The sequence below is a fragment of the Cucumis melo genome, chromosome 3, assembly GCF_025177605.1.
Source record: "Cucumis melo cultivar AY chromosome 3, USDA_Cmelo_AY_1.0, whole genome shotgun sequence".
Taxonomy (NCBI): Eukaryota; Viridiplantae; Streptophyta; class Magnoliopsida; order Cucurbitales; family Cucurbitaceae; genus Cucumis; species Cucumis melo.
In genome coordinates this window covers 25,446,570-25,470,286 of record NC_066859.1, presented here as the reverse complement: position 1 = coordinate 25,470,286, position 23,717 = coordinate 25,446,570, and the positions used below count along the sequence as shown (strand labels likewise).

At 30.0% G+C, this 23,717-nt stretch overlaps 3 protein-coding genes across 6 annotated transcripts; 2 read left to right on the top strand and 1 right to left on the bottom strand.

The window, feature by feature from the left end:
• Nucleotides 1-460: 460 nt before the first annotated feature.
• On the bottom strand, nucleotides 461-4,877 carry LOC103488574 (uncharacterized). Of its 3 annotated transcripts, none has more exons than XM_017044428.2 (10): nucleotides 4,680-4,877; nucleotides 3,481-3,692; nucleotides 3,157-3,374; nucleotides 2,959-3,073; nucleotides 2,493-2,582; nucleotides 2,099-2,272; nucleotides 1,886-2,005; nucleotides 1,318-1,428; nucleotides 754-835; nucleotides 461-668 (listed from the first exon to the last, which is right to left on the bottom strand). In XM_017044428.2, exons 2-10 carry the CDS (start codon nucleotides 3,613-3,615, stop codon nucleotides 607-609), a joined length of 1,107 nt encoding a protein of 368 aa, XP_016899917.1. In that variant the 5' UTR covers nucleotides 3,616-3,692; nucleotides 4,680-4,877; the 3' UTR covers nucleotides 461-606. The 3 variants fall into 3 exon arrangements, with proteins under 3 accessions (XP_016899917.1, XP_050938065.1, XP_016899918.1); XM_051082108.1 differs by having other exon boundaries at nucleotides 3,481-3,686; nucleotides 4,680-4,825; XM_017044429.2 differs by having other exon boundaries at nucleotides 4,617-4,805.
• Nucleotides 4,878-11,271: 6,394 nt separating this feature from the next.
• On the top strand, nucleotides 11,272-18,181 carry LOC103488476 (beta-glucosidase 40). Its single transcript, XM_051082106.1, has 13 exons — nucleotides 11,272-11,673; nucleotides 14,221-14,287; nucleotides 14,731-14,789; nucleotides 14,911-14,986; nucleotides 15,955-16,026; nucleotides 16,133-16,220; nucleotides 16,289-16,544; nucleotides 16,691-16,806; nucleotides 16,900-17,123; nucleotides 17,243-17,274; nucleotides 17,384-17,486; nucleotides 17,567-17,675; nucleotides 17,758-18,181. Exons 1-13 carry the CDS (start codon nucleotides 11,524-11,526, stop codon nucleotides 17,927-17,929), a joined length of 1,524 nt encoding a protein of 507 aa, XP_050938063.1. The 5' UTR covers nucleotides 11,272-11,523; the 3' UTR covers nucleotides 17,930-18,181.
• A 1,042-nt stretch (nucleotides 18,182-19,223) lies between these two features.
• LOC103488477 (UDP-glucose 6-dehydrogenase 3) lies at nucleotides 19,224-22,437 on the top strand. 2 transcript variants are annotated; one of them, XM_051082105.1, is made up of 3 exons: nucleotides 19,224-19,556; nucleotides 20,049-21,518; nucleotides 22,162-22,437. In XM_051082105.1, the coding sequence occupies exon 2, from the start codon at nucleotides 20,051-20,053 to the stop codon at nucleotides 21,491-21,493; it is 1,443 nt and encodes a 480-aa protein (XP_050938062.1). In that variant the 5' UTR covers nucleotides 19,224-19,556; nucleotides 20,049-20,050; the 3' UTR covers nucleotides 21,494-21,518; nucleotides 22,162-22,437. The 2 variants fall into 2 exon arrangements, with proteins under 2 accessions (XP_050938062.1, XP_008445466.1); XM_008447244.3 differs by lacking the exon at nucleotides 22,162-22,437 and having other exon boundaries at nucleotides 20,049-21,760.
• The last annotated feature ends 1,280 nt before the right edge of the window (nucleotides 22,438-23,717 follow it).

Below are 23,717 nucleotides of genomic sequence, written 5' to 3'. Positions count from 1 at the left end.
ATTTTTTTCTTCTCTGAAGAAAATAAACTTCACTAACTAATGATATTGGTGTCCATAAGACTACAACCCGAAATTCCTAACAAGAGAAGAAAGCCAATAACGATAAAAACAAAGAATTCCAGACGCCACCTTCACAATAAGAAAAGCACAACCAGCAGGAGAATGAACAATCAAATTTTAATTTAATATTTATATATGGTAATTTTTTATAAAAAAATTGGGAATCTTTGAAATAAAAAAGTAAAGTTGAAAGGGTTATTCTTGTTAATTATAATTCAACTAATTTAATTTTGATATTTTATTGCAATGTTTGCTTTCTAAAGAACTTTTATTTAGAAAAATAAATGTCTGATGATACTTTCGTTTACAAACCTTTTCTTTTTTCAATTTGATTTGATTCGATTCGATTCATTCGGTTAGCTATTTGAATCATTAAAAACCTTTCTAAAACACCTCTAAGTTAACAAAGAGATCGAAAGATAGTCAATTTTAAAAAGACGTATCCAAGTTAACATACAAAAAAAGGACTTCGAAATCATACACAACCATTTCACCTACTCTTCTTTGTTTCCCTATGTAGTCGAACAAATAGTAAAGCAACAAAATTTAGGAGATAGAAGCACATTCTCTAAAGGTTTTGCTAAGAACATCCTCATTCAGATTACGACCTGCATATTAAGGAGAATGTGTAAGTTTCAACAATAAACCCATTGTAAGAGTTCATGGGCGTGGATACTTATGTATATCTTTTACCTATGAAGACTATCTTGTTCATCTGACTTTCTCCATTACTCCATTGCCGTGTAGGAACGATCTCGTATAATTCACGAACTGCCTGTCAGCCACCAATAAAAATCAGTCATTAACATGAGAGGTCCTTTTCATTCACAAGTTTAAGTAACTAAGCCCTAGTTAGAGATATAGTAGGATTAATAGTAGAATATTGGTATTGTTTGGGCTTATAAATAAAGGGAATGAGATCGGGAGTAAAGAGTGAAGAATTTTGTGAGATTTCCTTTGGACTAGCCCACTTGAAAGGCAAGGTTATCTTGCTACTTTTCTTATAATATATATTACAGTATATTTCCATATGTTTTTATATTCGAGTCTTCTTGAGTTTTCTGTGTTGTTCTTGAGGGTTCTTGTTAGGAAGTATCCTAGCAATAACTCAACCTTTTCATTTGGGTTCAAAACCCAAAAGGAATGCATGGAAATCGAAGTAACAAAGGACGGGAAATTAGGACGATGTTTAGAAAAGGAGCCTGTTTGGAATGATTTTCCAACAGCAAAAACTATAGGATTAAGCACATAATATACCTGCAAAGTATGTAGCTGATCAGAATTTTTTATGCTTAAAACTCCTTTGCAGCGATACACATCCATGCCACCTTTTTTCTCCCAAAGTATCTCCTCAAGCCAAGAATGAACCTGTTGGAAAAATAAGGTAGGCATGAGAATAGCACCATACATACGTCAAGAGGATCGGATATGAAATGCAGATTAACAAGAAATATCATCGATTTCCAAGGCAGTAACTTATATTGCTTATACAAATTGTGCCTACTTCAATCATCATGCTCATAGTGAAGACGAGTGATTTATATAATCCCTTCGAAAGTTGAATACTTTGTGGAATAGACCAGCAAGCCAATGGAAAGATATATTAGTAACTGAATATTATTACTTAAATGGATCTTTGAGTAAAACATAAAATCAGCATAGATGTTCCAGGTCGTGAAATTCTTAAATGTCTTAAGCAATTTAAAATAAGATGGATTCCACAGTTGCATGACGAGGATGTCGTAACAATTCAGCATAGATGATCTATCACTAGAAATTAGTTGAATGAAACGACACAATCTTTAACGGAAATACATGAAACTACCTTATCAAGGTCAACTTTGTGGTGTTCACTAATGCACAAGGTTCGAACACCAGTATCATGAAGATCTTGAGTAGATAAAGAACGACTTTCTTTCAATAATGCTTCTAAATGAGCTGTATTCTAAATGGGGAAAAACTGAATAGTATTAGATAAAGAGGGCTGATATAAAAATAGAAAATGAGCTGGGGGATTAAAGTTAAGTTCATGACTAACAGCAGCATTATAGGAATTGCAGTCTAGTATGAGAGACAGGTCGACTTGACACCGAACAGAGTGAATGATTTTGGCAAGAGAATTAATGTTACGTATTTCATACTCCAGGTCCTCCAATGCACCATCACCACGATCTGAAGAGACCAGGTCGACCTTGTTAAGAATAATAGTGTCCTGTGATGGATAACAAATTCACAAGTTCTTAGGAGTGCACATTGAACAATTATTGAGAAAACCATATAGAGAAAGTGAAAGAAATAAAACAAACAAAAATACTAAGTAATAATGGAATGAAAAATGATAAATAATGAAGATCTCAGCAGTTGCTAGACACGGTTAATAGTAGAGTGCAAACTTGCAAAGACCATATAAGAACTAAGAATAAGAATATTACCGCAAACACAATTTGATGAAATGCTTCGGGGAAGGATGATGAACTACGATGCTCATTCAATTGAAAATGAAGATTTTTAGCATCCACGACCTACTTGCATGTATTCATCAAAAGGAACAGAAGGAGTTATTATTGGGGGAAACCTTTAGATCACTAGAAAAGAATTTAAAACAAAGATTGAAGTATTCAAGTATTTACTACACCATGCATTCACGCATGGACAGATAAAAGAGAATTAAATAACAACATAGAAACGAAAGCCAACACATAAATTTAACCATAGAACAAGGGGAAACTTGAGCTTCATTGGCTATCTTAATTTCAATCAAACATCAAATATGACACATACTTAAACTCAAGAACTATAGCGTGTAATTCACAAACATTTCCAAACTATAATACGTATTTCACAGTAAACTTGGGGAAACTAACTCAAACAGTGAAGGAACGAGAACTAAGAACTGACTGTAATAATTGAATCAAGCTTGATCGATGACTCCAATTGATCGTCCAGCCAAAGTACAGAAGCAAGTGGAGCAGGATTGGCTAGTCCCGTAGTTTCCAACAAAATATGATCGAGCCTAGAGACATGTAAGTTGGACTAAATCATCAACGTATTTTTCCAGAAGCTCCATTGAAATCTAATATAACAGCAAGAGAATACCTTTCTTTTCTCTGCACAAGTTGCTCCAAGGCTTGAACCAGGCTATGCTTAACAGTGCAACAAATACATCCATTTGCTAATTCGACCCATTCCTCAACCAACGCCCCACCATCACCTTCATTTATCATTGCCCTCTCAACTCCAATTTCCTCCCCAAACTCGTTAAGTATAACAGCAATTCTCTTGCCATGTTGCGAGTTCAATATGTAATTAACCAACTGAATTCCACCAAACAAGAAACATCATTCTATAGCTCAAATGAGATGGTTGCAAAAAGAAATCGAGTGAGGGAGTAAAGGGGAAAAGTTTCAGAGGGTAAGTTACGGTGGATTTTCCAGCTCCAAGATATCCAGTGATAACTGTAACGCCAACAGAAACACCACCATCTTCATGTTGCTGGGTAGCTGTAACTGTTTCACCAATCTCAACAGCGAGCGGTGGATCTTCTTCATCTTCCATTTTTCAAATCGTAGTCGTGGATTCGGCTTTTGCTAGTTTCAATTTGAGAATTGACCTTTAATACATCGGCTCTGTGACTAAAATTAATCAAGGTAGGCATAAGGTATCTAGACACTCACTCATAAAAAAATTTATGGGAGATAAAACAAAAACTGACCTAAAAACAGCACCAAAAACAAAGAGTTGAACTTCATCCATAAAATGAAAAGCAAGTTGTATTTAGTAAAACAACCCTTGGCTTTCAATAATTAAGTTCCAACCTCATTAAACTTCCTCACAATTATTAATTGACATTTCATCCCAACCAACTGTTTCTTTGGATGTCCTGATGCTTTCCCAATCGAGTTCGATATTCAGGCCCAAAAAAAAGTTCACTTACATTTTACTTTGTTTCAATTAGCAAGCGGAAAGACAACTACATCATCGATTTGGAATCCGAATCATTCATAAACATTTCAAATAAAACACACAGTTTCAAATTGCAATCTCAGCAGAAGAAATCATCAAATCCAACCATTCAAATCTTTCAACTTTCTTATAAGAAACAAATTCCATTATAAAACTTACACACACACACACACACACACACAAAAAAAAAAAAAAAAAAAGACAACATGCCCAAACCAATGGAGTTACAAAACTTCTCCAATTATTCAGAAGTAAAAAAACCAAAACATAAACATTTTCAATGCAAAGTCAATCCAAACACTTCCAACTATCATTCAAAACAGTCACAAACTCTAATTTGACACAATCAACGGTAGAAATATAATAACAGCAATAGAAGAAGAATAAATGGAGGCTGGAGTATGAAGTATAAGGAAGGCTCTTATATTCAGTAAATTCAAACCATCATCGGTTAAAAAAATATACAAAATATAAATATTGTCGAGGCTGTTCAGTCAATTAAAAAAATAGCCGCCGACGTGCTAGTGATTAAAAGATAATTGAATTACTTCGACTGAGAATGGAGATGCTGGAAAATTCATAATAATACATACAAATCTTCAATTCTTCCGTTATTCGAGTGAGGAGACAGAGATAAATGGAGACGGGGAGAATACCAATCAGTGCAGATCCGTTAGATAGGATGCTCAACCAGCAGGAACGGAAGAACGGCGGCGGCGATGGCTAAACGGAAAGAAGAGAAGAAGGTGGAGCACGTGAGACTCTAAATTAGGAAAATTAATGTTTTTATTAGAAACTATTTAGAATTGTTTCTAAAGTGTGACTTTAAAACTTCATCCACCAAAAACACATCCATTCTAAAATTAAATTACCAATACAGATATACATTATTTAAACATATACATGAAATCAAATGAGATGTGAATATTAATTATTAAGTGAATGAATTGAAATTTTAGAAATAATAATTAAGTATATACTAATATTTTAAATAAAATGTAAATTTAACGAAGATTATGAATCTTATAATCTAGATTAATATTTGTAATATGGTCTATCAAAATTTTATTATTAATAGAGTTTGATAGTTTATGTTATATTTAAAAAAAAATATTGTTGTTATATAAGCTAATATTTTTAATCTAGGTGTTATATTTACAACTATTGCATAACGAAAAAATATATATATTTTATATAACAATTTACTTCCTTAAATTTTAGTTGGTAGCATTTAAGTATTTATTCCATAAATTTTCTATACCTAAGAGAGGTAAATAATGTTGTGTTTTTCACAACTTTAATTCCATATTGTGTTTTTCACAACTTTAATTCCATATTTGACTTTATGTTTGACTTTATGATAATTTTTTATTTGCTTTATTATATGCAGATCAATATTATCTTGTCCATTCAGTATATTCAAATATGTCAGGATTTTTAGCACCATTTCGAGGTCAAAGATATCCTTTGCAAAATTTGAGATAAAAGAGACATCGCCCTCGAGGTAGAGAAGTGTTTAATTATCGACAATTTTCACTGCGAAATGTCATTGAATGTTGTTTTGGTGTGTTGAAGGTTCGATTTCCTATTCTTAAGCAAATGCCTCCTTACCTAATCAAGATACAAAAATATATACCGATAGCATGTTGCACAATTCACAATTATGTTAGATTGAATGATCGTTAAGATGATCTTTTCAGTGACTAACAATGAATTAATGATTGTTGAATATACACATAATTTGCAAAGTGATATAATTGAATTAGATGTGAGTCGATAACATCTACGAGAAATGACCTGAGTGAGAGATAATATTATCAATCAAATCTGGACAACATTTGAAGGATAAATACAATTTTATGTTTATGTTATTCTTTTTATTTGTACACTGGGACTTCTTTGTATTAAATGATATAAAATACTTTTGATCATTTTCAATTTTATGTTTAATGCATGACATAAATTTTTATTTAATGTTTAATTAAAATACATGTGAATAAAATAAAATTAATAAATAAAAATAAATCTTGAAGAGGAACAATGAAATGAACTATTAAACAATAAATAATAAAAACAAGAAACAATTATCAAACACATTTTCTGTTTCTATTTATTTTTTAACAAAAACTATTATCAAACACATTCTTGATTCTTGTTCTAAAAAAGGAATAGACAAATAATAAGAAACATGAAACAGAAATGTTACCAAATGAGTCCTTAGTTTTTTTTTTTCTTTTTGTATTTTTAACACTTTAATCTTGATCATATAAATTATTACTAAATTTTAATCATATTTTTTACGGCCGTAGGGCTCATAAATTTATTGAAAATTAAATTTATTCGTAACATCTAAACATTGGTTTGTGTAGTAAAAATTTCACTTGATTTCAATGGGATTATTACAAAATGAAAACTAAAATTTGAGTCTAAATTGTTATAAAAAGTGTAAACTACATTCTATTTTCATTTCTTTGAATTTTCAACCAAAATTTTATAAAAGAACATCTAACTTTCTAAAAAGTAGTTTTTTCTTCTTCTTCTTCTTCTTCTTCTTTTTCATAGCTTTTTGACATTTTTTAGGAGCTTTATTACAACATCAAATATATCATGCATGAATTATCCCTTTGTTTCTCATCTCTATCTTCTTCTGATCTCTTCCTCATTCCAATTCACAACATCTTTTCCCTCTCAACTTCCCTTTTTCAAGCAATCAAGTCTCTAAGATAAGAGAATGTCTCAATGTCAATAAGCTCACCTCCTCTTGGTTTTTCTTTCATCTTTTTTAGTTAAATTAAACCTATCCTTTTAATATTTCAATTCAATCTATATCAATATTATAACATTCAACAACAACAAATCGATGGTTTGTTTTCCATTTGAATCTTAAGATAACAAACAACAAATCGGTGTTTCGTGTTTTAACCTAACAAATTAATTTCTTGATAATTATTTATCTATACCTCTCTTCTTTCAAAATATTATAATAAAATTAAAAAAATTTATAAGAATTATATTGCCAAAAATCGTTTTTTTAAGTAGTATGAGATTTATTTAAATATAAGCGTTAAAGAAATTTTCTAAAATGAGGAAATTGGTGAAACTATTTACAAAATTTTAGATTACATCAACGATTGATTAATTTTGTTATAAATAAAAATGCACCCCATAGCATATTCGAGTTATTGTTTGATTAAAGTAATTTTATTGATCATATTGGCAGACCAAATAATGATACTAAGCATATTGTAACTTGTAACATGTGGCTATAGATTATATTATATGATTACAATTCACAAAGACAATTTCAATGTGTGGCTATGGATGCTTCTTTGAATGTATTATTACATTATTTTGGTAATCTAATTTGCAGACCTTTTTTCTTTACACAAAATTAATTAATTCAAACTAAATAATTAGTTAGGTACACCAACATTTTCCTCAATATAATTTTTTCTCTCATATTTTCTTCCATTAAGAATCAAATAAATTAATTACCAAACACATCAACCATTTGAAATTCTCATTATAAATATTGCAAAATAATAAATAAATAAATATGAGAACAATGGGTAAAAACTTTACCAAATGTATGGAAATAATTTGTAATCATGTCGTCAAATTTTCAACGGTAAAAAGTGAATTCTCAAAACTTATACTATCGTCCAAATTGGACATTCAAACTTAATTATAATAATTTTAGACTTTAGAAACCCTAAAACTCATATATATATATATATATATATGCATGATTCACAAAAGGGTGAACAAAATTATTTTCAAAACGAATAGAAGAAACGAATAGAAGATATTGCAAAACAAAGATATTCATGCATTAGTTTGTTGCGTGTTGTTAAACCATACACTAAATTTCATGTTTAGGTAATAGTTTAGGGTTTTGGAAATGTAGATTCAACTTTGTCTTGGTTAGATCTATTATATACATTATTTATTTATATATAATTTCAACTTGGGATCCTTAAAGTTTTGTCGTTCTTAGCTTTTACTCTTTTTTATTTTTTATTTTACTTTTTTCTTGATTTGAACAAATACAATATAAAAGTTTATTTTTAGGTAAAAACAAAATGGTGTATAATATAATATGATATGAGTTTTGTTCCTTCTAAAACTAGTTTGTATAACATTAGGAAATTGAATGTATAAAAATAAAGAAGAGTGGAGTAAGAGAGAATGCAACATATAGAACTTGTTCCTTCTACTCTTTCTTCTCTTTGCTAGGAGAAAATTAATATTTCATTCTTTTTTGTCTAATCGATGCATGCTTAATTCACATGTTACACTTTACAACATATATTTTTCCATTTTTAAAATACCACAAAAATATCCAATGATTTAACAATAATTAGATGTGCATTTTCATTTGAAGTAAAATAGATATAGGAAATTATTATAAAAAGACAACCCGATGAAAATCTTTCAAAAAAAAAAAATATATAGCAAAATTTTAGATTTTATCTAACGATAAATTTTGATAAACACCAACAGATTTCTTTCTATCAATATTTTCTATTCATGTTTATCATTAACATAATCTAAACTTTTGTTATATATTGTAAATATTTTGGTTCGTGTTGCTATATTTAAGAATGTCTCTAAAATATAATTAATCTATAGAGCACAAATATTCGTATAAAATTTTCTATCATTTTTATTGAGATAGATATATTTTCATCTAACATCTATATAAAGTTAACAATATTCTAATCATCTTTTATTTTCTTTTTCTAGTTTATAATAAATATTATCCCGAAACACAGCACAAAGTTAAATTACATATACATATATGTGAATATAGAATCAGTAGAGGTAAATATATATAACTCTTTAGTTAATTTCTATATTGGGTTATTAATTTTTAAATTTGTATATATTTAATCTCTAAAATTTGAAAAAAAATATAATGAATCTTTGAAATGTTAAAAAATAAAGTTAATATAATATTACATAATAAAATTTTAATTTCTTAAAAATAAAAAAAATAAAAAATAAAACGAAAGTATTAAATACGAGAAAGATACCCTATTTTATGATCGATACACTTGTAAAAGCACTTTTAGTTATTGTATTTACCAAACTTTCAAACCAAATAGATACTGATCAAAATATTTTGAGAATGAAATTGTGATCACGTGAGTTTATAAAAGAAGAAAATAAAAAAAAAAAAAAAGTGCTTATAATTTGTACCACGTCATCCGAGCATAGTGTTGCTTGCGTGTAGAACATTCTGGAACTTTGTCATATATGATTTGTGATTCCAAATTTATTATTCTTTATTATTTATTGGGGGTTTTGTGAAGGAAAACAACAAATGATAATCTCACGGGCAATGCATGTAGTGTGAACGTGGCAAAAGATGATAGGACAGTCACAGTTTCCTTTCCTATCCAATTGAAATTGGGAGGAGTTATTGCCCAGCTGGACCTTTGACTAATGACATGTACAAACTACTTCGATATTATTAGTTTTTACACTTCTGAGGGCATACATTGGCTGATATGATTTATCTAATGTTAAAAAAAATTTATTACCCATTTCTTAATTATTTACCTAGGCTTGAATTTACCGTATTAATTTAAATTTAGTTCTTATGTTTTCTTCTTAAAGTTCAATTGGAGTAATAAGAATTCTATATGACAAATTATTAGGATTGAATGGCTTGTATTAAAATATAAGCTCTTGAACTAGGAAACAAAATCGAAGGTTCGATGCTTTTTTTCCTCTCGTCCTTTTGAAGGTTTAAAATTGAAAAGATGTATATGCATCAAAGTATAGTCATGTAAAACTTTAAGTTAAATTATAAACTTTCGATTTTGTGTCTATTCTTTGTCTAAATACATAAAATTAGGATTATGCAAAAAGTTTAAGTGAAACTACAAATTATTTAATCATTTATCTTTAAAATCTGTGTCTATTTAATTTCAATGTATCAATTAATAATAAGAAGAAATTTAATCTACCAATCTAACAAATACAAATTTAAAAGTTCAACGATGAAATAAAAACAAACAACGATTATAACGCCCCATGCCTAGGATTCAAAATCTTCATCATTCCTCTCCATTCTTGACTGGGCAAGGAAAGTTGTCCCTACAAACTAACACAAATCTTTTTAACATGTTTTTATCTTTACTCACATGCATCCTAGTAAATTTTCTAAAAGGTTACCCAACATAGAATTATTCCGAGCTTCAAAGTTCCTATAAGATCAAGTCACCGAAAGGACTGTGCACTTATTTGGCATGGGGAAAACTTTTAATTTTTTTAAAGTATTTTTTAATCTTACTTTCATGTGTCCAAAATCTCTTTCATTCAAATGTGATATCGGTCCATTCATGTCTCATTCTCAAACTCAAGACGTTACAACTATTTAACAAAAAAAAAAAAAAAAAACATTATCTCACGTCTTTTTAGTCTTTAACAATAACAATAATTTGCACATATATATATATATATATATCGAAAAAACTATATACTAAATTTAGAAAACGAAAAAAAAGTTGAGTTTGTGATATCGTAAATACGTCCAAATTTCTTAAGACAGAAGTTGGTAATTTATTAAATATTGTTTGAATCCAAAGTAATATTTTTATCAACTAGGTTGTGTTCTCCTATGCAACCAAATAATTACTAAATTCATGTTCACATTGGACAAAACTAGGAATGCCTTGTCCAATCATTTCCATTGGACTCATCTTAAGAACCATGAATATAATTGGTTCAATTAGCCATCATCATGGATGTTGCCTTTATAATAATGTTAATTAACACATCTTTTTTTCAATCTTTACATGATACAAAATTTGGGTGTACTCTTGTTGTATTGAAATAAATTTACTATTTTTATTCAATAGTGTAATATCCATGAAATATAAAAGTCTTACCCTTTAAATAATTGAATTGATACTTAATTCATAAACTATCCTTAAATTAATAGGAAGAAACCAATTTAAAAAAAAAAAAAAAACTGAAATCCTATATCTTTAAAATATGTAAATATAGAAAATGCAAATCATAGAATTAAAAAGAAAAAAAAAACTAATACTTTAGCCTAAAAAAGATTAAATAAACGGATAAATTTGTTAAAGTTAGGATTGATGACAACAAACAATACGTTGTGGCCTAAGAAAACCATAATTGGATAATAATAATAATAATAATAAAGTGATTTCTTTTTTTTTTTTCAAAAAAAAAAAAGTGTATATATAAATGAATGGAAGGCGTGTGAACTGAGGGACTTTCTTTTTAGTTGGATTTCCACATAAAAGCTAATTGCGCTGCCAATTTTAAAAAGGACAGCCATAAATTCCTTCTCTCTTTGACGCTCTTCCCCCCCACCTTCGCCACCCTCACTCTCCGTTCACACTCTCTCTCCATTTCTTCAAATCCACTTCAATTTTTCCGACGCAAATCTCCAACTCTTCCCATTCCTAAACCAAAAATTTCAATTCCCTCTCTCTCTCTCTCTCTCTCTCTCTTGGCTTGATGATGGCCGGAGGAAGAGGCGCCACCAAAGGCGTCGGCGTGGTGGTCGTCGTAATGGTGGTTTTAGGGATTCAGATTTGTTCAGCGCAGATCACCAGAAGCAGTTTCCCGAGCGGATTTGTTTTCGGAACCGCCTCCTCTGCTTTTCAGGTTCCTTTATTTATTTATTTATTTATTTATTGTTTTCTAAACGATTTGTTAAATAATAAAATTATTTGGAGATGAAAATACCGTAAAATAATATACTCCGTGAAAAAACAATCCACAAACAAATATATTTCTAGAAATTAGACTACCAAACAATAGAAATCAAACCCTCAAATTCAAACTCATACCAGTTTTACAATTTTTTAAGTCTGGGATTCGGTTTCTATAGTAGGAAGTTTGTGTGAGGGTACAATTGGGATATTTATGATCCAACTTTTTGGTGGGTTTATGTAATTTGTCCAGTTTTAGAAATATAAACATTTATATGGACCTCGTGAATTAAAATAATATGAGATCTATAATACATTATTTGTAACTTTTTAAATTTAATTATATTACTCCAATAATATATTTTGAACACACATGCGGTTGTTGGTTTATTAGGCATAAGAAACACTGCATAGATTGAAATAATTTCTGAAAAGAAGAGGAAAACAGGAAAGAGGTAAGGATTTGATTTGTAATCATAAAAAGGAAAAAAATATGTTATGTTATTAATGTTATTCTAGAAAAAGAAAAGAAAAGTATAGAAAGGATAGAATTTTTCTGACATGTGAAAGAGACAAGGATTTAATTTGTGCAGTTTTTTTTTTTTTAAAATTATTATTATTATTAATTAATGTTATATTTTAATTAATGATATATTCTTACCTGTATACTTATTTGAATTTAATACTGTATAGTGTATACTTACTTACATGTGAAAGGGCCAGGAAAGTTGATTACCGAAAGTTAGGAGTGCAATAAAAACAAATTTTTATAATTATATTTTTTATTCCGTAAAATGTCGATAAAAGAAAAACAAATTTTTAATTTTCAGTTAAAAAAAAAAAACAAAACAAAACAAAACCAAATTTTTATTTTATATTAGCAAAAATGCTAAATTCAAACACAAAGTATAAATAAGAATAAGATTTCGAAAGAAAAAGAATAAAACATGAAAAACCGAGAACCAAATTAATAATAATATTGGTCCAAAAAAATCCAACCTATTGGTTATGTTCTTTGGTAGCATTAGTTTTGGATCCATTCTTTGCTAGACACTGCAGATAACATTTATAATAACAAAATATTAAATTTTATGTATTATAAACGCTAAAATTTTATTATAATATAATTTGGAATTTTGTTATGTTTAGTAAAAACTTTAATTTATTTTTTGATTTTTGAAAACGTCCCAAACATAAATTTATTAATTATTGTAAATTAGAAAGATAACTGGATAGGGATAAAGAAATTTAGAAAAGAAAATTACTTGAAAGAAGATTCATTCAAGTAACTAATCTTTCCATGGAGATCGTTTTAAGAGGAAAGCTGAATTGTTCCTTTGCAGTTTTTCTCTAGAGGGAGTTAATTCTGTTTTCTTGCACGCCTTTATTTCTGTCGTTTTTGCTTTAAGTAATTTAAATCACTGTTTCGTCTTTTATTTTGTTTTCTAAAATCAAGTGATTACGTTATATACTTTTAAATGACTTGAAAACAAGTTTTCTCTTTATAGAAAAAAAAAAGACATTTCCAAAATAAGCAAAAAAAAAAAAAATCTCTAGTTTGTAATTTGATAATTGATAGAAAAGTATTAGAAAATTATCCTAAAAAGTCTCACAATTTTGTTTCCTGAAGAAAAATTTTAAGTGATTAAAATAGAAAAAGAAAAAAAATATCAATATGAGCTCTGTTTTCGTGGATAAATATTAAAAGGGTGAAATTGAAATAGCATTCACCCAAGTATTTTTATGGAGTATTTGAAAAGTTGAAATATAATCAATATTATTGAGGATCAATATAGTGTTAGAAATGTGTGTCAAGTTGAAGTTCATTGTAAAAAGCCAAAAACAATAGAAACTTGACCTAAATTTTCATTCTTGCATCTCAATGGAAAATTTCGTTCACTTTTCTTTTTTCCTTTTACCTAATTTTCAAATAAATTTTAGAGCTCTATTACTTAATTATATATTTATTTTAATTAATTGCAAAGTCGGAAATACAAGATAGTATTTCTAAGGATAAAGGCATTATATAATTGAAGCTTTTAATTTTTCTAAATCTTTTTAATATTTTGTACGGTTATAAATCATAATACTTTTATCGATAATATATTTGTATTATTAACTTTATAACAAAAGGAAGAGATGTTTTAGAAGAAAATTAACAATAGAGACCACCAAATCACCATCTTAAAAAATAAACACACCTCTAATTCTAATAAAATTTATATAAAAATCAATTTATGAGAACAACACATACGAGACTAAGATTTCTAAAATATTCAAAATCAGGTTTATATGCATATTTAGAATAGTATATTTTTTAGCCTCGTAACCATATATATACATGAAATGATGGTATAGAACACTTATAATATGTATTAAATTAGTTATGGCTACAAAATTATGGGTAACTTTTACGGTATTTTTATTGATGTCCCCATACGTAATTTTCTGACTCCAGTACTCATTGCAGTTTTATGTTTTTAACTCTACTTGAATACAGTATGAAGGCGCTGTAAAGGAGGACGGAAGGGGACCCACAATTTGGGACAAGTTTTCTCATTCATTTGGTAATTATTTATTATTTATTATTATAAATACGTTGAGAAATAAATTAAGAAGTTTAGGAAAAATTTAAGTTTCATCTTTGGTTTACCTTTTCTTTTTCTTAGAATCACCCAATATAATAAAATTCTATTGCATATCATTAATAAAGATTGAAAATACTAATAAATAATAGATCCGAACATTTTGCTAAATTTATAAATGAATTTCAATAGTTTTGATATTAGAACAATTATTCTACCATTTATATTTTACGACAAAATCAAATGCTTTATTCTTTAGTTTTTCTTTATTCTTTTTTGTTATCGTAACCTCATTTGAATGCGACAATAGAAGTTGAAGAACAAGATTTTTTAAATTAAAAATGAAATGGAAATTGAAAAATGTAAAAAAAAGAAAAAAAAAAAAGTTCTATAATAAATTAGTTTTATACTATGAAATGATGCAGGAAAGGTGGTTGATTTCAGTAATGCAGACGTGGCAGTGGACCAGTACCACCGGTATCCGGTAACCACACATTCGTCTACATATATATGAACTTTTTTTTTTTTTTTTAAAAGAAAAAGTCCAAATTATTAAATGTTATTAGAATAATTTAAATAAATAAAAGTGAAAATTTTGGAAACAGGAAGATATTAAACTTATGAAGGATATGGGTATGGATGCCTACCGATTCTCCATTGCTTGGTCTCGGATCTTCCCAAGTAATTCTTCCTCTTTTCTTTTTTTATATTCTTTTTTAGTTCAATATATAGTTTTTGTTATTATTTTTATTTAATTTAACTAAGATTAACTACCTGATGTTCCTAACATGTTTACTAGAATTCTTGAATTTAATAAATATGAAATATGTCATTAATTTATTAGGCAAAAATAAAAGCGCGAGTAAAATAAAAAGTTTAGGAACTTTTTTAATTCAAGTACGAAAGTAACGCATTAAGTGGAAACTTTAATGATCCGAAAAATGTTTTGTGTTTATTTGATTTTTAAACTTTCAAATGGTTTAATAGATATTGAACATTTGACTTTGTGTATGGTAGATTTCTATGTATAAAAAGTTAATTGATTATATTAAATATAAAGCTAAATCGTAAAATTGGTCCTTATGATTTGAATAACGTTAAGATTTAGTTTATTTTGTTACAATTAAAAAAATATAGTCATTATAGTTTGATAATATCTTCGTAAATATTCCTTACAATAAAGATGATTTCGGTTTTTACAATTCGATAAAATTCTAGCTTTTAAAACTATAAAACTAAACTTTTAACTTTCATAGAAAGGACAAATTTCATAAATATAAACACTAAAATATTTGTGGTTGTATACTTTTAAATATTTTTCCGCTTATTATATTTTAAAAAACCCCTTCTTAAAATCATATTGACTAAAACTTTGTGGTTTAGCCTAAATAAAAATTTGACACCTATGATTATAAAACAGTAAAGTAGACAAAATATTAACACCTATGATTGATTTTTTGTTCGTGTTTTTGTATAAATATTTTGGTTAAAAGAAAAAAAACTCCTTTAAAATCTTTTAAATTTAAAACAAAAAAATGTTATTTGTTTTTTTAAAATATTGAGATATTATAGGTATGAAACAAAGATTATTAATAATGAAGTAAAAATAATTAATAAGGTGTGATGTGATTTTGGTTCATATATATAAGATGGAAGTGGAGAGATCAATGAAGCTGGAGTTGCTCACTACAACAATTTCATCAATGCTCTCTTAGCCAATGGTATGAAATTATGAATCTTCATCTTCAAGCTACCCATTTTTCAAATTTCCATTGTTTTTCCCTTTTCTCATTCTCATTCCAATTCAATGTTGTTTGAATCGTGCAGGAATCCAGCCCTATGTCACTCTCTATCACTGGGACCTTCCTCAAGCCCTAGAAGACAAATACACTGGCTGGCTCAGTCCCCAAATCATGTAAGTAATTCCCTAAACCCCTAACCCTCACCCCTATTCCATTTCAATTCACACCTTCGAGATTGCAGAAACGATTTCGCGGTTTTCGCCGAAACATGCTTTCAGAAGTTCGGCGATCGAGTCAAGCATTGGATTACTTTCAACGAACCACATACCTTCGCTACACAGGGTTACGATCTCGGTCTCCAGGCGCCGGGACGTTGCTCCATTCTTGGTCACATAACTTGTCGGGATGGCAACTCTGCTACCGAGCCTTACATTGTTGGCCATAATCTTCTCCTCTCTCATGCTACTGTCTCCGATATTTACAGAAGAAAGTACAAGGTAAGAAAGAAAGAAAGAAAGAAAGAAAATCCTATAAAAAGATTTATTTTCCATATTCCTCAGATGCATTGCTCTGTTTCTGCTTTTTGGTTTGATTTGTTTGTGATTGTGGAATGTTTTGATGAAAGAGTGTGGAATTTTTGCAGAGGATACAGAAGGGAGTGATTGGGATGTCGCTCGATGTTATCTGGTTTGAACCAGGTTCGAATTCCACTGAAGATATTGAAGCAGCCAAAAGGGCTCAAGATTTTCAGCTTGGATGGTGATGATTCATAGCAATTTGTTTCAGTTTCTTTCTATTTCTGTTGGTGAAATGGTGGTGATCATATTGGGATTTATGTTCATTCACTTTCAGGTTTCTCAACCCGTTGATCTTTGGAGATTATCCAACCTCCATGAGAAGCAGAGTTGGAGGGCGACTACCGACGTTTTCCCCGTCGCAGGCGGCTTTGGTGAAAGGGTCTCAGGATTTTGTTGGTATAAATCACTACACCACATTTTATGCTTATCACAACCGCTCAAACATTATTGGGGTCACCCTGAATGACTCCATTGCTGATTCCGGCGCCTTAACCGTTCGTAAGAACTCTTAATCTGATCATCACCACCTCTTTTGAATACTTTAGAAATATCGGAATCAGAATTTGAAGTTTACCCTTTTTAATACTCTCCCTTGGTTCTGTTTCTTGTTTATGCAGCATTCAAAGGTTTGAAAACTATTGCAGAAAGGGTAGGATACTGCTTTTAATCTTTGGCAAAACCAGAAGATGAAAAAAAAAAAAAAACGAAGACTCTAATCTATTCTAATTTCTCCATCTTTTCTTTTTATGAACTTGCAGGCAAATTCAATATGGTTATACATTGTTCCTCGTGGGTTGCGAAGTTTGATGAATTACATCAAGAACAACTATGGAAACCCACTAGTGATCATCACTGAAAATGGTAAATACAAAGCTCTACGAAGTACACAAAATTTTGACAAAAAGTAAAGTTCTGACTCATTGTTATTGGGTTTATAACAGGGATGGACGACCCAAATGACCCATTCAAACCAATCAAAGAAGCATTGAAGGATGAGAAGAGGATCAGATACCACGACGGCTACTTAACAAACCTTTTGGCCTCCATTAAGTGAGTTCTTTCTTCTTGTTCTTCAAGTGTCAATGGAGATTTTACTTGTCTAGTCATGCAATATGGTTTGTGTGCACTGCAGGGAAGACGGTTGCAATGTGAAAGGATATTTCGTATGGTCTCTATTGGATAATTGGGAGTGGGCAGCTGGTTTCTCTTCAAGGTTTGGCCTTTACTTCGTTGATTACAAGGATAAGCTGAAGAGATACCCCAAGGACTCGGTTCAATGGTTCAAGAATTTCTTGGCTTCTTAGAAGTCTGATAATATGAAAGAAGGGTAATTCTACAGTGTTTGATGCTTTTGTTTTTGTTGTCATTGGCTATAGTTTGAGTTGTCCTAATTGTTCGCTTTAATTTCTGCTGGTAAATGTGAAAATGTCATGAAATTTTTTAGTTCGGCAATACATATATATAATATATATAAACGGTGAGAACTTGTATCAACAGGAACAGAAGTATATGTTAATTACCTTTATATAACTACTTCCATTTTCTTGTAAAAGCAACCATGATGGTAGAATTGCACTCCTCAATAATTAAGGATGAATATACATATAATAGACCTTGTGTTATTTTATTTGGTTCTTAAATTTTAAAATGTTACACTTTTTACTTTCGGATTTTGGTTTCAATTTAGTATTTAAGTTTCAAAATGTTATAATTTTACTCTTGCGATTTGAATTTAGTGTCTAAATCGCGTTTAGTGTCTAAATTTTGATAGGCGTAAATGTAAAAATCGAAAATTGAGTATGGGGTGAAAAAATAGATATTAGAAGTATAAATCTTAAATTTAGGGTCAAATTAAAACAAAAATAAAATGTTATGTCGATGGTCGGTTACCTTTTTTTTTTTCTTTCCTTTTTTTTCCTATAAGAAGATTGAACCTTTGAGTTAAGTATTTTTGTTAAATAGTACTATCATTTCAATAAGCAGATCTTGTACGTACTCTAATATCTAGACACATCACATGTATGTGAAATCATATTACATTTTGCTTCCACCTCATCGGTTACCAAGACAAGAAGACAATAAATTATTTGCACTTTGTTTTTGGACATATCATTGTCCTATCTAGAATGATATAATAATATATATATATATTTATATATGTATATATATATATGTATCGTTATATGTTATATGTTGGAACATTCTCAATCATTCTCATTTGAAACTCGTCTCTCCACCAAATTTTATAATAACAATCTTTTCATGGAATTCAGTAATTAACTACTTATCTTTTCTTATTGTGACCCTATGTCTAACAACCCACATAAGGTCATTGCAAAACAAAAATATACAAGAGGGCACGCATTGGTGATGAGTTTGATATCTGATATCATGTTTTAAATGCTTTTCACATAAGTACACTTTAAACAAGGAATAAGAATATTTTTATGATAAGTCCAAGATTGAATATTTGTATGTATGTATGTTTCTTTTTTTGTTTATCTTTCTAAAATTGTTTTAAAAATGTTAAAAATTATTCTCAAACATATTTTTAATAACTTTGAATCAAATAGTCTAAAAAAAATTTAGCTCAATCGAAACTTAAATCGTGGTTTAAATCTCCAACATTGTATTAAAAAATATCGTACAAAAAGAATAAATTTTGAAGGACTAAAGACAAGGTATGGTATCACCTATCTAATCATCTTTTCAGTTCTTAGGAACGAGGAAGGTAGAGCAATCAAAACCGGTCGATAATTGGACAAATTTATAGGTTTTGAGTAAATATACAAAGGACCAAGTGGACCATTTTCTTAGTAAAAGACAAAAATCTTTATGCATTGAATCGCAAAATGTTCTTGGCCTATATATGTAATGAATGTATTACATCATTCTTTGCAAATGAATTTTGGGTGTCTTAAAAGGTTCGAGGTAATGTTTTCTTTGTTCCTCATCTCAAGATTTCATTTCCCCTTATTCCTCTATGATAATCTCTGTTCTAAGATTGAACAGACATTCATCTTGGTTCTCCTGGATTTGTTAATGTTGTCTTGTGTTTTTTGTGTTCTGGGTTTTGCTTGCTTTGAGTTTGATTTTGCCTAGTAACAAAACTTCTGTAGGTGGGTGAATCTATTTTAGGTCTGAATGTTGAATGCTGTTGTGAAAACTGAGATTTTAGAGGGATTTTTGATTGTTGAATTGATTGCTTGCATTTTTAGGTCTTAACTATTTTGTTATACCAAGATTTAGTTCCCTATTAGAGTTGGAAGGATTTAGGGTTTAAGTAGTTTGGAATTTGGATTATGGAATGGAGATGTGTTTTGTGGACTTCTTGATGAGAAAATTAGAGATTATGTTTAGTTGCATTTGGTTTAGGTAATAATCTGCTTTCATTTGCATCTGATTGTTGTTTGAATCAAGTAGAAATGGTGAAGATCTGTTGCATTGGCGCTGGCTATGTCGGTGGCCCGACAATGGCGGTGATTGCTCTGAAGTGTCCCTTCATCGAGGTAACTGTAGTTGATATTTCGGTTTCGAGGATCAATGCTTGGAATAGCGAACAGCTTCCTATTTACGAGCCGGGCCTTGAAGATGTGGTGAAACAATGCAGAGGGAAGAATCTGTTTTTTAGCTGTGATGTTGAGAAACACGTTGGTGAGGCTGATATAGTCTTTGTTTCTGTCAATACACCAACTAAAACTCAGGGCCTTGGAGCTGGTAAAGCAGCTGATCTTACGTATTGGGAAAGTGCTGCTCGGATGATCGCCGATGTTTCGAAATCGGACAAGATTGTGGTTGAAAAATCTACTGTCCCTGTGAAGACAGCTGAGGCTATTGAAAAGATACTGACTCACAACAGCGAAGGGATTAACTTCCAAATACTCTCAAACCCTGAGTTTCTTGCTGAGGGAACTGCTATTCAAGACCTTCTTACTCCCGACAGGGTTCTTATCGGTGGACGGGAAACTCCGGAGGGAATTAAGGCGATAGAGAAACTAAAAAATGTGTATGCTAACTGGGTGCCTGTTGAGAGCATTCTGTGCACTAATCTATGGTCTGCTGAACTATCTAAACTAGCTGCCAATGCCTTTTTAGCTCAAAGGATTTCTTCAGTGAATGCCATTTCCGCTCTCTGTGAGGCAACCGGTGCAGATATCAGTGAAGTATCGCATTCGGTTGGTATGGATTCAAGAATTGGCCCGAAGTTCTTGAATGCGAGTGTAGGTTTTGGCGGTTCTTGTTTCCAGAAAGACATTTTAAACTTGGTGTATATTTGTGAATGCAATGGCCTTCCAGAGGTAGCAAACTACTGGAAACATGTCATCAGAATAAACGACTACCAAAAGTCCCGATTTGTCAATCGAGTGGTTTCATCCATGTTCAACACCATCTCAGGCAAGAAGATAGCCATCCTCGGATTCGCATTCAAGAAAGACACTGGAGACACTAGAGAGACACCGGCCATTGATGTGTGCAAAGGTTTGTTAGGTGAAAAAGCGAAGCTAAGCATATATGATCCACAAGTTTCTGCAGACCACATCGAAAGAGACCTTTCAATAGAGAAGTTCGATTGGGATCATCCGGCTCATCTTCAGCCAATGAGCCCGACAGCTATAAAACAAGTAAGTGTCGAATGGGATGTTTATGAAGCAACAAAAGATGCTCATGGAGTCTGCATTCTAACTGAATGGGACGAGTTTAAGAAACTTGATTTCCAAAGAATCTACGACGATATGCAAAAGCCTTCATTCGTGTTTGACGGTCGCAACATTGTCGATGTTGTGCAGTTGAGACGCATTGGTTTCATTGTTTACTCTGTGGGGAAGCCACTGGATCCATGGCTCAAGGACTTGCCTGCTTTTGCTTGAAAGATGGAGTGAAATCAAAATGCAGGTTAATTCCTAGAACCTTTGTTCTTGTTCATATTCTTATTAAGATCTTTATTAGGTATTGGATGGTTTAGTGTAGAGATTACTATTTGGAGGGTAAAAATGGAAACAAAGGATCACTCTTTGATTATAAGGTTGACTAAAAAAGATATTAGATTTGAGAAACTTTATTGTGTAATTGTTACCGAAATGTTATTATGGATTAGTGATGAGAATAATCGATAAAAATGTAATTAATTAGATATATGAATTTCTTGTTCCAATTTACTCTCACATCCTTTGCTTATTAAATAGATGGAAAGATTATTGTTATTAATTAAAATACTTTGGTACTGTCTCTATTCATTTATCTATTAAACTATCTCTATAGGTGAGATTAAAAAATTAAGATTTATATTATTCCTGCTACAATTTTTATATTCATACCTATCAAATAGATAGTTATTTTATTTATTTATTTATTTATTTTGTGAAAAAGCGTTTTATAAATGTTATCTATATTAATAGTATTATTCTCTATAAAATGTACGATAAGAGAAACTTTGTGTGCAAATTATTCCCTTATGCTATAACCACTTTTTAGTGTTATTTTGGTCGTCAAGTTCGATCTCCAACGACCTGACCCATACTTGATACGTCCTCTTTAGGCGATTGTTGTAACATGCAGGAGTGGTCGATTGTCAAATTATAACTACAACAGCAAGCTCATTATTCCAATGATCTGTCTCGTGTTATACATATACCATTTGAGTAATCTCTTTTTTGGCTACCCTATTTTCAATATTGGTGTATTTTACAAAATGTTTTGATCTTATAGAAAGTGAGGAAGTTCAATGGGTATCTTCTTTGAAAACCTGTATAGTTCTTGTACACCCCTTGTTACTAGGAATGGTTAGAAAATCATAGTTGCTTGAAACGAGAAAGTACTCTGAGAAAGCTTATTTGTTAAACCTATGCATGGTAAAAAGACAGGTCATAATATTAAATACATGCAAGTACTAGAATGACTCTATTCAATCATAAATAACTATAGAAGAATCAGGTAATCACTCGTACATGCTTCAACAATCACCCGTAGGAGATGTATCTAACAAGAATCGAATCATTGGAGTATGAATTTAGTTGATGATCGAACTATATAAATTACAACAATCACGCTTACATTAATGGACTCCTATTAATGCATAGACAAACGTTAACGAGACATTGTTATAAGTCAAATTTTTAAAAAGGAAACATAAAATAGCATAAAAATTAAAACAAGATTTATTTAGAAAATAGAACTTAGGTTGAAGGTTATGTAGTGTCATTTGGATTTTGTAGGTGGCGGGAACCACACACCAATATTTCCATCTCATTCACCCACACACACACATATATATACATACCAACCCACACTAGTGCTACAATCCATACCAACACTTTTTCTATTTCAAAAATATTTTAAGCAACATTACTCCTACCTTTATATATATATATGTATATATATATATATATATCTAAACATTCCCATACAACATAGGTACTTTGATTTATTATTTCTATAACAGTTACGTTAAAAATAAACCGTTAAATTACAAGTTTAGTTCCTAAGCTTTTAAGTCTGTTCTATTTAGTTGCTTAAACAACTTTTAAATATAACTACTAATAAGTTTCTAAGATTCTAATTTCATGTCTTAAAATCTAGATATATATATCAGGTATTTTTGCAAATGAGTATAACTCATTACCTATTTGTAAGTATTCCTCAAAGTTGTTTTTGTATAACTATCGTCGTAGATTTGAGATTTAACCTCCTCCGACTTTATTTATATTTGTCATCGTTTTCGATTATTATTATATGTTAAATAGAATTACCTCAAGTGTGTAGAAAGCCCAAAAAAGAATGGCCCATCTACCACTTTATTTGTTTGAAGATAATGTCATGATTGTGTTTTTTTTTTTTTCTCCTTTTTCTTTTTCTTTGTGATAGAGATTATTAAATTACCACAAAAATGTAACCAAAATTATCTGAATTATGAAAACTAAAGCTTTACTTTATTTAGTAAAAAAAGAAGTCTTGAGATATCATTTCCAATATTGACCACCTTTCAACCTTACACAAAGCTCCATTTTAATAATACAATCATTCACACTTATGATAAGAAAAAAAAAAAAAACATTTTCTTCCTTTTTTTTTTTTTTTTTCTTTTAGTCAATAATT